Source organism: Hermetia illucens, chromosome 1, assembly GCF_905115235.1.
Source record: "Hermetia illucens chromosome 1, iHerIll2.2.curated.20191125, whole genome shotgun sequence".
Classification (NCBI taxonomy): domain Eukaryota; kingdom Metazoa; phylum Arthropoda; class Insecta; order Diptera; family Stratiomyidae; genus Hermetia; species Hermetia illucens.
The window spans coordinates 37,448,920-37,463,325 of NC_051849.1; the positions used below are offsets into that span (position 1 = coordinate 37,448,920).

At 44.0% G+C, this 14,406-nt stretch overlaps 1 protein-coding gene across 1 annotated transcript in view; it reads right to left on the bottom strand.

Annotated features, from left to right (window-relative positions):
- Window positions 1-14,406, bottom strand: part of LOC119647077 — a 160,654-nt gene that overhangs the window by 22,591 nt on the left and 123,657 nt on the right. The window contains exons 6-7 of the mRNA XM_038047834.1: window positions 7,692-7,775; window positions 7,425-7,559 (exon numbers count right to left, since the gene is read on the bottom strand). Of these exons, the coding sequence (XP_037903762.1) occupies window positions 7,425-7,559; window positions 7,692-7,775 (219 nt within the window). The remainder of the gene's footprint in view (window positions 1-7,424; window positions 7,560-7,691; window positions 7,776-14,406) is intronic.

Consider the following 14,406-nt stretch of genomic DNA (forward strand, 5'->3'; position numbering starts at 1 on the left):
ATTGAGCTTACAAGAAGTTCTGCTTGCGATAAGGGAGTAACCGCAGTCATACTACCTATGTCTATACTGTAACCTACGCAGACAGAACGGGGATGGGATTGACTCATCTCTATCTGTACATACAGATGCAGGCATGGAGGGCGATCTTTAGAATGTCTAGAAGTACCAGTGAGGCGGGGAGTTGCCTAAATCGAAGAAAGATTGATATTCTTTGTGAGGGGAATCCCGAATTACTGATGCCAAGAAATAATATGACAACGTGGTTTCACTTTGATATGAAGTTTGAAAAACGTTGGAGCAGTAACAGGGCATGTTGGGAGAGCGTGGCAGTAATATACGGGTTAAACTTGCAACTGATTACCTGGTCATTTATCCCAGGAGAATATGATTTCAACCAATGGGTAAGCATTCCAGCATATTCCAGACGGAAATATACACCACAGATAGATCTGTCTCCATGAACCTCGAAAAGAACTATAGAGGGTAGAACACTGCTATTCTTACCAACAGCCAGGCTATTAAGGCACTTAAGTCTTACCAGGGTAAATTTCAAACTGGTCTGGGAATGCCTTAGCAGACTGAACACGCTCGGCTCGCGCAATAAGGTCTGTATATTCTGGGTTACAGGTGATATTGGGTTAGAGTAATAAGGCAGCGGACGAGCTCGCCATGGAAGGAGCAGTGACGTTGCTATACGGGCCATAGCCATTCTGTGGAGTCGGAAATGGGTTCATGGCTATTAAGCTAAAAAACGAAGAGCGACGGCTGCGGGAACTGTACTGGGCGAACTTATCAGGAATGAAATAGTCCATGGTGCTAATGGGGGCATACGAACGCAAGCTTTCGAAAGATTTTTGAAACCTCACCAAGAAGAGCTCCCGGATCATAGTCACTGGTCACTGCAAGCAAAATTATAACTTCGAGAAGAACGAAGCCTTGGAGAACCAACAGGTTTTTGAACTCGAAAAATACAGGGAGGAAACGCACAAGTTTCATTAACAAGTCAGCAGGATGAAGCCTTATGCACCTCGATGCTCATTCTGCCGAGATAAAGAGGGAAATCTGATTTCTGACAGGATGGGCATATTGGAGCCACAACAACCAGAACATCGGCGAGTTGGAGGTCCCGCCAACTGAAGACGATGGACAAATACTGGCACCACCAAGTATAGAAGAAACAATCCGTGCAATTGCTCGGCTTAAAAACCATAAGTCGCCTGGAGCCGATGGAATTACAGCCGAATTGGTTAAATATGGAGGTGACCAGCTACACCAAGTGGTTTATCAACTTGCGCTCAAGGTGTGGGACAACGAATCAATGCCTGACAACGGGCAAAGAGGCATTATCTGCCCCATACATAAATAGGGAGATATCAGGCAGTGTAGCAATTACAGAGGTATCACGTTGCAGAGTACCATCTATAAGATATTTTTCACTATTTTGCTATGTCGAATAGCTCCATATGCAGAGAACATCATTGGCCCATACTAAAGAGGCTTCACTCCAGACAAATCAGCATAATGTCAGATGGAATGTGGACATCAGTTGCACCATCTTTTCATCGACTTTAAAGTCGCCTATGATAGCATAGCAAGGGTAAAACTGTACACGATCATGAGAGAATTGGCTATCCTGACGAAATTAATAAGACTGGCTAGGTTGACCCTAGCCAATCTGCGAGGCCTGATAAAAGCAGCAGGATCACTCTCGAGACCATCCGACATCAACAATGGTCTAAGACAAGGGGATGCCCTATCATGCGTCCTCTTCAACCTGGCCCTGGAAGAAGTGATTTGCGATGCAGACGTAAATGCGGGAGGGACCATCATCTTCAAGTCCATCCAAATACTGGCCTACGCTGACGATATTGACATTATGAGAAGAATAAACCGAGTTCTACAATCCACCTTCATCCAGATCGAGCAGGCGGTACGAGATCTCGGGCTGCACATTAATGAAGGCAAGATGAAGTATATGGTGGGAACGTCAGGACCAAAAACCAAAGAACGAACAACGTCGAATCGTACTGGTGAAACGAAAGCAATAAGGATAGGAGACTACAACTTTGAAATCGTTGAAAATTTCTCCAATCTATGGTCGAAAATCACAACTGATAACAGCTATGTCGATGAAATCCGCGCACAGTTGTTGGCTGCTAATATATCCTATTTCAGCTTATAAAAACAGTTCCATTCGAAACCTCCCCCCATAGGGTACACTTACTCTACAAGACAATGATCTTAACAACACTCATGTAATCCTCGGAAACTTGGGTTTTTAGCAAGAAAAAATGCGAACTATTGGCCGTGTTCGAGAGAAGAATCCTCCGAAGAAATTTTGGCCTCCTACTTGGAATGGACGATTCCGTAGCCTACATAACGACGAAATCTATAAGCGATACCATGACCGTCAGGTTGTGGATAAAATCTGGCTCAACAGGTTGCGGGCCGGTCACTTAATCTGTATGGGTGAGGATGATCCAGCCCGCAAAGTTTATAAGGGCTATGGTAGAAAAAAAAAGACGAGGCAGACCCTGCCTGAGACAAAGCGATGGCGTAGGTCAGGACGCCAGACAACTTTTAGGGATATCGAATTGGTGGACCTCGGCGCAAAGCGGGATGTCTGGAGTTCCTTATTAAGGCGGGCCTAGAGCGGATAGCGGTTGTTCTGTCGAAATATCGTTGTTGGCAAAACAAAAGTCAACACTGGCGAATAGGAAAAACAAGTTTTATTATTTGAAACCCCTACCACGTTTAGCATGTCAGGTGTACACCAAATCCCTCATAACATTATCGAAAGCTTTCTCGAAATTAATGAAGAATAGGAGCAGACTGTTCTAAATGATTCGTAGGGTATTGATGTGATTATTGTAGGAGGATGGGGAGCGCTCTCTGCAGATTAAGTTTTCAAGATGTTCTTTGATGCGTCCCAGAGTTATTTTAGCTATAATCTTTGCGAGGCTATGGAATCTTAACCATCATTTCCTTCATCCACTCTCTCCTCCAGGATTTCCGTAGGTGTGAAAGTAGCAGATTTTCAAAAATTGCACGTACAGCAATTAGTGACTCCGCGGAGAGACCATCAAGCCCAGGGGCTTTACTCCGTTTGAGTGCATTGATGGCTGCAATGATTTCTCTTCTGTTTGGAGGATCAGTCCGTATCTGCATGTTACGGTGACTAGCCATTTCATCCACAAAAGGTGGAACTTCACTGGATGTGACATGGTTATTAATCCCGGTGAATTATTGCTTCCACCTTCTTCGTCTTCAGTTGCCCGTCATCATGGATGACCGTTAACATTCTTCATAGGACCTTTGAAACATTGGCTATCACATGCAAGTTCTATCGTGATGCGGTATATACTTCTGAAATCACTGCGATCATGCTAAATCTTCTGCTTCCGTCACGGCGCACACTATGTTGAACTTTCCGGGATTTCGCACTGCATTGAAGTTCGAGTACCTCACGTTCGCCGTAACTAACAGCGGTCAGCGGAGCCTTTAACCCCTTCTATTCATTGATCCGCTTCCAAAATTCCGCAATCAGTCAGATCTGATCACGTCCCTCCGGCACGTGTGGCGCCGAACTGTGTAGCACCTGAGACCGCTCATCCATATTCTCAGGCGGGGGTTACTCAATGTATCTGCATCTGCATCAAGAAGACAGCTGCCACTGTCGAAGAAGAGTTGGATCATACAAGCGGTCGATGTTGAGCTTAGGGGATCGGAGCTCTTCAACCCTGCAAGATGTGGCGGACGCAAGACCTCCTCTCGTAAGCAACCATCAGACGCCCGCCCCTCTTGTTACGCAAATCATGGAGACAACTCCTATATCTACTGCTGATCGATGAATGGTCAATCTGATTGCTCGTATGGAATCGATCAAATCAACTGACTTTATGGCTCTATGTAGGAACAATGTGCCACCAATGACGCGGTAGTGAAAGTTGCAGAAATTGAGGAACCCCGCCCCTCCATTACCGTTACGGATGCCAAGACCGTGTTTCCCACCGCATGTCCGAGAAATTTAGTGTCAGAGCCCAACATCATCCATCACGATCACGATGTGAACTTTGGGAAGCGTTTTCTGAGCTGCGTGTAATTTTTCATAGAAAGCATTCTTCTTCATTATATCGGAAATCGACACCGGCTTCCCAGCGCAAAAAAACCACATCGTTGCAAGATGGGAGGGAGCACTCTACAGGGTCCCACCATCTTACTTCGTTTAGTCCTATATTGTCTAGCTTAGATCGTGTAGCGATCGCGGCTTTGCGACGGGAGCGGAATTTCATTCGCCTCTTTCTGACTTAATTAGCTCAAATAATGCATTTCATAGTCTGCAATCACCCTAATGTTCGCCGCAGATTGCACATTATTGAATGCATTCGGGCGCGGACAGAGGGAAATGATTTGCTGCATCCGTAAGCTCACGCGCATGTTGCTGCAACATGAATTCAAGAGAGTTCAAGGCGAACATAGCAACATGGGGACCGGTTCTTGGGGGAACAGCTGAACTGGTGGGTGACAAGAGAAAGAAGTTTGGATGGAGGCAGAGGAGACAGCTGGAAGACAGAAGGTGAGATTGGAAAAATGTTCGCTCGAAAGCATCTGGAGAGGAAAAGTTTCGATTTTTTTCGCTGGGGGAGACAGCCGGGAAGACAACAGGTAACGTTCGGAAGATTTTTCGAGGAAGCATCTGGCGGTAAGGAGCAGCCTCCGTCCGGACTTTGGAAGCGCACTTTTTTCGAGATCGACAGAGGTAGGAGGGTAAAAAGGATTCGTTGGAGCAGAGGAAGTTGCGGATGGTTTTAAAGGCGCCGATGGAGTTGTTATCCGAGCGGGCGTGCCACGTAAACCTGAAAGGACTCGAAGTGATTGGTTCAACACCAATGCTAGTATCGTTCGCTATTTGCCTTCTGCTATTGCGGACAATTGTCCAAAGACATCAATCGTGATTATTACAACGCTTATGAACTCGTGTGTATCAATTGCCACAGAAGATCTAAAATCCCAAGGAAGGACTATATCCCCGTCGTCTCTACGGTGTTTCAATTTTGGATATTGCCCTTGCTCGAAAATTCATTTCGGATCCATGTAAATTTGATGTAAATACCGTTGTTATTCTGGCGATCGGTGGACATTCTGGGGTTACAATTATTCCGGTGATATCACAATGCAAAAGTGTCGTTTTCGCAGCCCGATCTTGAGAAAATCCCAGTGCGCAGCATAGATGATTTGAGGACTTCCTTCCTTTCTCGGGACATCCTATGAAATACTGGCTTGAAGATTTCAAGGAAGGGAGGGAACCTCAGGGGCCGGGCCTCAATCACGATCTGAGAAAAAACCATGATCGGGATTACCATCCATCTCCCACTCGATCGCGACACTCGGGTCCGGAGACTTACGGTTCAACGCGCGTGGTGGAGTCAATTTCGCCAACTCTTTAGGTTTCTGGGATAGCTCTTCCCTCTAGGTCATTTTCGGCTACTTAGGATGATCATCTGATCCTCCGATTCCCTCTAAGTTCATTACAATCGTTGAAATTCTCTCGAGTTGGAGACAGCGAGCATTCTGGAGACGCCCGATATCGTTGTTGAGGAGCGTGCACTCATTCCGATTTTTCGATAGCCTACCCGAGGCGTTGTTGACCTTTCGGTAGCGGTAAAGTTTCAAAATTTGTAAGTTGGTAGCCCACAGATTTCTATCACGTTTAGTCACCTTCTGAAGATTCTGTATTCTTAAGCCTCAAATTACAGGATGAAGGATAAGGAATAATTGTAGCCCAAGTCAAAAACTTGACTAGAATTTCAGGAGACAAGGTTTACTTTCTCTGAGAGTACCTTTATGATATGAAAGTGCATACACACCTAACAATATTGACTTCATATCCCTATGAAGAGGTGGCTTTGCAGAAAATCTTTAACGAATTATCATAGCTGTTGACTTAAAGGGCAGCAGTTACCGTAAACTACCATTCTGGCTCATCTGAGATTGCAGCTCTGATAATATTATGTGCCTCAACTTTTCAACCCTCTATGGTTTGTTGGTTTGATCTTCAAGTACTGGCACAACAAAATGTGATCTTGGAGCATTCATGACCTTTGAACTCCATTTATTTCCTTAATTCATCCCATATTTATTCAATAGCGAAGCATCTACTATAAACACTGAACAAAGATACTGTTTAAATGGAGGCTGGCCAATTGATCAAATGACCCACATGACCAACCTTAATGCGGCTATAAACTCCTAATTAATATTAATCGATTATGTCAAAACTTCTTTCAGCTACTACCTGGACAGGCTACCGAACAAGATTAGGTTTCCACGCACGCTTTTATCTAAAAACGCCCGCGGAACTGTGGCACGAGCCAGTAATTACGGGCAGGTGGTAAACTTTTAATGAATCATAGGCACAGGCATATTATCCGACAGTCCCCGTTCTGCCTCCAATTCCAAAAGATACATATGTATGTCCACAACTATTCGTTGGCCGTTGAAGATAAATCGGATACTTGTTTACCCTAATGCCGATCCAATTATATGCGTAACACCTGATGTCCGGTGCTTCATCTGGACAGGTAAGATGGTTTTGAGTTGATGTTGCCGTTGGTATCTAACGTGCAACCTCATCTTATTTGCATTTTAAAATCATTCGATTGCGACTGGACTTGAAGATGAGTAGATTTAGATAAAATTATCTAACTGTGCCAAAGGCTCCTATTGCAACTTGTTTTTGTAATATAATTATAACTTTTTCTGCTTAATGCATTTGCTCTGAGAAAGTGTTTAGATACCGTAATAATTTGACTGGAAAGTATTGGATATGAATAGGTGAAATTATGCTCATATCAAGCTATTAGATTCTGTAGATGTTAATCATAGATTTCTTTCACGGAAGTGCATCGACTTGTTCAGATTCCGGAAAGTAAGATTGCCAGGTATGCATCACGGAGCCTTTGCGTGCCGGGTTCCCTGGTTGGATGCGTATTGATAGTGAATCTTTATCTCCCTCTGGTGCTTAGGATTAAGTAGTGACGGAAAAAGTCTGTTTGTTAAAAGATCCATTCAACCGCGAGTTCAAATTCCGCCATTCTTACTTTGTTGCCAAAAGAATCTTTCTCTTATTTGCATCCTAACTGATTACAGATAAATAAATTGCTGACATGCTTCGCCACACCGCCTAAGGATTCATACAAGGTCCGGAGGTATTTCGTAACAACAAACGGTAATTGGCGGCATTTATAAAAAACACTCGAGCAGACCTTTAATGCAAAAATGCGCTGCATTCCGAAGTCAGTGTGTTACGTCTAATTCAACTGGCTAAGATGCAAAGAAAGAACTATTCAAACACCTATAATAGGGACAGGTCTACGTGCTGATCATATACTCATGTGTACAAAAGTAAGTTGGATAAAGCTTACCGTGTATATCATCAACACAAATCCCGAGGTCCTCGCGGTAGGTGTTCAAATGCTGAAGACATCGACACTGGCATTTTTCCATTTTGCCATTGCTGCCACTGTTGCTGTTGGTGAACTCGTGTCCGGGAAGTATCTCTGCAATGTTGGGTTTCGAGGACAAGCGGGAAGCAAAAAAGGAAAGATACGATTAAGTGAATTTTCACAGGTTGATTGCCGCTAACGACATCCATCCATCAGCTGTACCTACAAAAGGAGAAGATTACATACCTATTTCGCGTGAGGGTACAAATAGTCCTGCTGTTCCGCTGGATAGGCCCACGCAAGTGTCCATGGTACATGCCGGCAATAATTCTGTAAATGATAGAAATGAAATGAATAGATATGTAGATTTAACAATTGAAAGAAAAATGTCTTCGGCGTTGAAGATGCAGCCAGAAATGGAAGCCATGGGTGTGCTCAGACATTGAGAATCATGAATTATTGCATTAGGTGTCTGTCCCTGGGGGCTGGACATGTGTATTGACCATAGTAAAATGGATATAGCGGAGACCTACTGCATTTATGTGTATTAACTTAGGGGCATAGCGTGGACTTAAAAGACAGATACATGCACTATCCGGTGGTTGGATATTTTAACATTTTTGGTCCTAAATTGAAAAGGCATTGGTTGTCAGTTACCATATTTGGCTAACAATCAGCGAAAATTTTCTTTGGAGTGTGCGCACATTCCTCGATATTTGTATCAAAGGTTCCCGGAATATTCGTTTTTTCCCACTTGTGAAAGAATCCCAACATGAGTTTTCCAAGGCTGTCCTCTGTGACCGATACTGATTCTCTGTACACTGGGTGGCTTAGGCCATTTTGCTTTGATAAGAAAAGTACATTCACCGAGAGGGAAGAGCTAGCCCAGAAACCTAAAAAGTTGGTGAAATTGACCGTAAAGGTCCGTCCGCAAAGACTGAAGATCCATCAAAGTGCTCGGTTGACACGTTCTTGCACGCCTCTGTTTTTAGCCAGGCGGTTTTTAGGTGAGCGGGGGGGGGGTTCCTTTGAGCGCTTTGATGGAGTCTTTACGGGCGGACCTTCATGGTCAATTTCGCCAATTTTTTTAGGATAGCTCTTCTCTCTAGGTCATCTTCGGCCACTTAGGATGATCTTCTGATCCTCCTATTTCCCCTAGGTTCATTACAAATGGCGTCTAACGTGGGGCCCCAACATTTCCTGCATTCAGGCCTAATTTCTTATTTACAGGTTTTCTGAATCAGTGGAAGATAGCCTATTCCGGCTCACAACTTCGTTTGGTGGTGTCGGATAGAGAATCAATAGATTCTCATCTCAGTTCCCGGCTAGGCTCCACGAACACTTGCTTTCATATTTCTAGTTTTAGGTTTCACGCCTTTTCCCGGGAGGAAATAGTCCTAAGTCTCACTTTCCTTTCTCACCTTGTAACGTACACTTTCCTGCCCTATCCTTGGTAGAATACCGCAAGAGCTAGTCGTTTGTTGTGTTTGTCTATGAGACTTAATGTCTCGTAGATGATTGCCTTCCAGAAGTCTCGGGATATTCGGGTCTTTGCTACTATATACTGGAAGGTATTGACGTGCGACCTTCTGACAAGTTTCCTTCCCTACCTTTACGTGAAACGGCTATCTCTTCGCTTCAGAATTTGGAAAAAACTAAAGATTCTTTTTTCTTCGTAGGGATAAAATGACCGGTGAGATGAATGATGGAATACGGAGGTAGTCGACTATATGGTGTGTTGTTCTGTCCTCAATGATTCATCTTCACTTTGTTCTCTGACTTCAGACGAGGAAGATTGAATTCTTGCGATCTCTTTTGTTTGTTTTTTTATTTAATGCTCTGCGACGGGGTGCAACTTGATTGTTGTTTCTTCGTTAACAAGCACCGTGTATGGAAGTTTTCTGTACCCAGGCGAACTAATTTTTGAGGTTTGGATGGCATTTTGGCCATCCGAGATTTTTGCGGGAGTTGATTAAATAAATATTAAATATTTTTTTTATGGTTGGTTTTTTTTTCCATTTATTTAGATTTCCTTATTCCTGTTTGCTTGGTTTTCATTTCTTTTTCTTTCTGCCTTGAAAGTTTTGTTTGGTTTTTCTCGAGTGGAGAATTTTTCCCTTATTTTTCTTTGACATCAGCAGTATGTCTCATGGACGAGAACACCGGTCTCGCAACCATTATCGGCTTCCTTCCAAGCTACCTCCAGGTCAATGGAGCCCCGGTGAGCTTGACTTGCCAGCATGCCAGGTCCTGTGGGTTTGGTTAATCCTTCCACGCGTGATGCTAGAGCGACGAACGCATATATCGCTTCACGGGTTGAAGGATTGGTTCGAGAGCAATTTGACGATGACGATGACGATTCGCCTTATGGATGCCAGGCACGACCGCTTAATACCATGTCAACGGATCGTGTTTACATAATTTTGGCATCCTGGGACTTGGTTTATGATGGCACATCAAAAGCTTTGCCTATCCACCAGTTCCCCTTTCGTGTGGAGGGCTTGACCAACACAACCCTAGAGGGGGATTTCGGCTTGCTGTGTACTTATGTAAACACCCTACTCAGATATGGAGCAGCAGATTGGTATTGGCACTACCACCAGTCTGTCGGAAGAGTCGAGTGGACATCTTTTTGTGAGGCTCTTCGGCAACAGTTTAAGGATTCTCTAGATGACTGGAATCCTTAAACTGATGCGAGACCCAAAGCCTTTTGTTTCGGTTGCGGGTACCCTAACACTCATAAGCCCGTATGTCCAAATGTCGGGTTCCAGAACCCAGTCCTAGTCATCATAGCGTTCCTGCATCGGACGCACGTGACTGCGCAGACATTGCGACAACGTCTTCCACAGTAACTCCGAAAGTTATCATGTTGAAGCGGTCCGACAACTTAACTATGACTTACCCGGATTTGATCCCACCACTTATTATTTCAAGAAAACTGATGCTTTCGGTTTTGAGACCGTTGCACGTAAGACTGCAATAATACCAAGCGGCAAGATAACGGATCTTCGGAGTGGCAGAGATGGCAACGAAAAAGCCTAAGCGCTAATAATGCGGCATCGTCGTTTCTATTACTCTGCCGTTCTCATAAGTCGGCCCAGCAATGATATTCGCCCGTATGTGGATGTCAAGTCTTGGGTGAATTCTTGGTTTCAGGACTGATTGATACCGGAGCCACCGTAAGTTGCTTGGCTTCGGATTTCGCCCGGAAAATTATTAACGACGTTCGGTAATAGTGGGAGAGATTATGCATCGATCTCAGGACAGCCGACGGAACTAGCCACTCAACAGTAGGCAGAGTGTTGGCTGATATCACGTTTCGTGATCGGACGCAATCAATGTCGTTCCTCCTTATCCCGTTATTAACTCAAAATCTTTATCTTGGGGCTGATTTTGTGTGGGAGTTCGGACTTGCGCAGGACCTATTTGCACTTTTCATATGGTCCATCGAAAAAGCTGAGAACGTCAATCAACACCAGTTGGCGACACACCAGCGAGCAAGGCTCGACGCTGTCATTGGCAGTTTTCCGTCTTTCGAGTCGAAGGGCTTAGGACGTACAAGTGTAACGACACACGTCATCGATGTCGGGAATAATAAACCGATCAAACAGAGGCACTTCTCAGTCTCTCCCCCTCAACGGGATCTGTGGGTGGTATGAGAGATTTGTGCCAGATTACGATGCGCTGACTGCATCGTTGACAGACATACTTTAGAGGAAGCGTTAGTTCTGCTGGTCTGAGGAAGACATCTCGGCCTTCGACGCTCTGAAAGTAAGTCTCTCTTCGGCTCTAATCTTGCATAGCCCCGACTTTTCCAAGCCTTTTGCCATACATTGTTACGCAAGCCAACATCGCATGGGAGCGGTTCTGATGCAGAAGACAGAGAAGGGAGATGAAGTTCTTATAGCGTATATGTCGAAAAAGTTTACTCAGCCTCAGCGGAATTACACTGTCAGTGAGTAGGAATGTCTGGCAGCGATGGAGGCAGTACGCAAATTCCGAGCGTACATTGAAGGCACAACATTCGAACTGGTAACTGACCATGTTTCGCTCAAATGGCTAATGAACCAGTCTGACCTTGGGGACAGATGGGCATTGAAACTTGAAGAATTCTCATTCATCATCCAACACAGGAAAGGATCACAACATCTGGATTCTTTACTTCGAATGTATTCATCAGAGGAGATGGATGCTTTAGAGAGAAGTGGGAATCACCCAGACGTGGATTTCGATTCATCACATTTGCGGTCTGTAGACTATTTGCGACTTTTTGCGTTTTAGGGAGAATTCCAACAAACTCCCTGATCAGCAGGTGTGCGATGGATTGGTATACAAGCGAACCAATCATGTTTCAGGAGATGAACTGCAAGAACAACCGGCTTGGAAACTTTGGATTCCGGAGGAGCTGACGGCTGAGGTGATCAATCATCCTCCAAGTAAGAGAGACATATGAAAGGGGTTACAACTTGCTACCCCGAGCTCGTGAATTTCAGGTCGGAGATATCGTGTATAAGCGGCTCTTCAAGTTAAGCAATGCAGCAAAGCGGTATAATTCCAAACTGGATCTGAGGTTCGTGGAAGCGAAGGTCATCGGTAGAGTCGGAACAGTTCAATACGAGTTGGAGGACATGGAGGGTCGTAACCTGGGCGTCGTTCACGCGAAGGACCTCAAGGCCTAACTCACTGTCTGGATCTTTGGCTGCCTTTCCTCGTAGAGTACGCAGATACTCAGCCGCTTACCCAGCAGTGATTGTCTCACTGGTCTTCAACTGTTTTTCCTCGAGTGGGTATCGGAAACCCAGCCGCCTTGTATTGACCGCGGCTTCGCGACGGGAGGGGAATCTCATTCGCCTTTTTCTGAACTAATTTGCTCAAATAATGCATTCCATAATGTGCAATTACTCTAAAGTTCGCCGTAGATTGCACATTATTGAATGCATTCAGGCGAATTGATCTTGACAGAGGGGAATGATTTGCCACATCCGCATGTTGCTGCAACATGAACTCTCAGCGTTCAACAGAGTTCAAGGTGAGCGTAGCGGCATGGGACCGGTTCGTGGATGGATAGCTGATCAACGGCCGGTGGGATTTCAAAATTTGATTGTTTGCGCCGCAGCCGTAGAGAGTAGAGTTAGAGGTAATTCCGTGATCTCCCGAATTTCGGCTTGAGGCAAGGAGGAAGGTAATTTATATAAGACGAGAGTCGGATAACTCTGCAGATCGGAAGGAAAGTTGGCGGAAAAAAGGAATGATTGACGTAGAGGCGCAGTCGGAAGGTCGGGGAGTTGGTTTGTTGAGACAGCGGTGAAAAGTTTTGGATGTTATAACGACGTTGAATTTTGGGAATTTTGTGAATGGGGGTGAGGGGACAGGATAAAAAGCCACAGAAATCATAGTTTGCCAAGCGGACGTAATTCACGAACAGCAAAATGGTTGTCTAAGAGGAGCTTGCTTTGAGATAAACGTGAATTTCCTCAGTTTCTTGCGGGAACAATGGTTAAGTGATTTTGTGCTGAAATTTCAGTTTCGAGCCACGGAAGACGTTCCCCGTTGATTGTGCGACATCCATAGAAGACCGCATTTGTGGCTTCTAAAAATTTCTGGTCTCCTCTCCGCGTGTACGTCGCTGGGAGGACTCCCGGAAAGAAAATTAAGAAAGGAAAAACCAAAATACTTTCGGTATATTTTTTTGCATTCAATTCAGTAATATTTCTGTATACCTATTTTTTTCTTCTTTCGTTTCAGTTAAGAAATCTCCATATTAAACAGGAAGAAACGAAACAACAATAAATACACGCCAAGTTTTTTTTGCTTTAATTTCATTTTTTCGTTTTATATTTTTTTATTTTGATTTAATTTTTCTTTTGTAATTTGATTTAATTTCATTTTTCTTTTATAGATTTTTGGTGTTTTGATTTTATTTTATTTTTATATATTATTTTTTGCCTTGATTTGATTTCATTTCACTTTTATATTTTTATTTGATTGGATTTCTCATGAATATAACCTGAATTTGAGCTAATTTTTGTTTTATTTGAAGACTTCCTCCCTCTTTCTTTCTTCTTGACCCCCGCAAAACCTTATTACGGACATCCTCTAAATGATGGCCTGAGGATGTCAAGGATGGGAGGGAACCTCAGGGGCCGCGTTCCAATAACTATCTGAGGCAAAGTAAGCAATGATCGGGACTGTGATCCGTCGTGGATCTTCCCTCTAGATGGGGGGTCCGGGTCGCAGATTGAATCTCGCCCTTCACTAACGATACAGACGGTACGCCGCCGCTTTCAAGAGACAAAACCTCGTCAACAGGCATCAACTCATTATTCCTTTGACCGCGATGGCAGCCAGCCTTTCCGCAACATCGGGAAGTTAGAAAAATGCAACGAACAACAACTCAACTCGAATAAGACCAAGAACCCGCCGAAAGAAATGTTCTTTTTTTAAATCCTTAAGTGGAGGAAGAGGGGGCGGGGTTTGTTTATTTTGAAATGAATGCATAACATCCTAAGCATATTATGTCATAATTTCAAGTCGATCGGAATAAAATTGATGAAGTTAGGTGTATTTGAATGTTTGTTGCTCTAGGCTCGGTCCCTCAGTGCCCCAGTGTGCAAAATTTAAAATAGTTTTTTTGAAACTTGCTATTTTTGATGTCCGTGTACGCCATAACTCAAATTCGACTGCACCAATCGTTTTGAAATTTCCCACCATGCTTCTTCACGTAATTCTCCGGGTATCCCTCAGAGATTGTTTTTAAGGTTTTGTGTAAACACCAAACCTTATTAAAATTGGTTTACTGTCTGTCTGTCTGTCTGTCCGGTACATGCATTTTTTTGGAGACAATTATAGTGATTGACACCAAATTTGGTAGAATGGTAGGAACTGTGTACACTCATATAGTGAGTCACATCATTTTAACTCAAATTTAAGGAGAGGTCCCCATACAAGCAAAAGGGGGTGT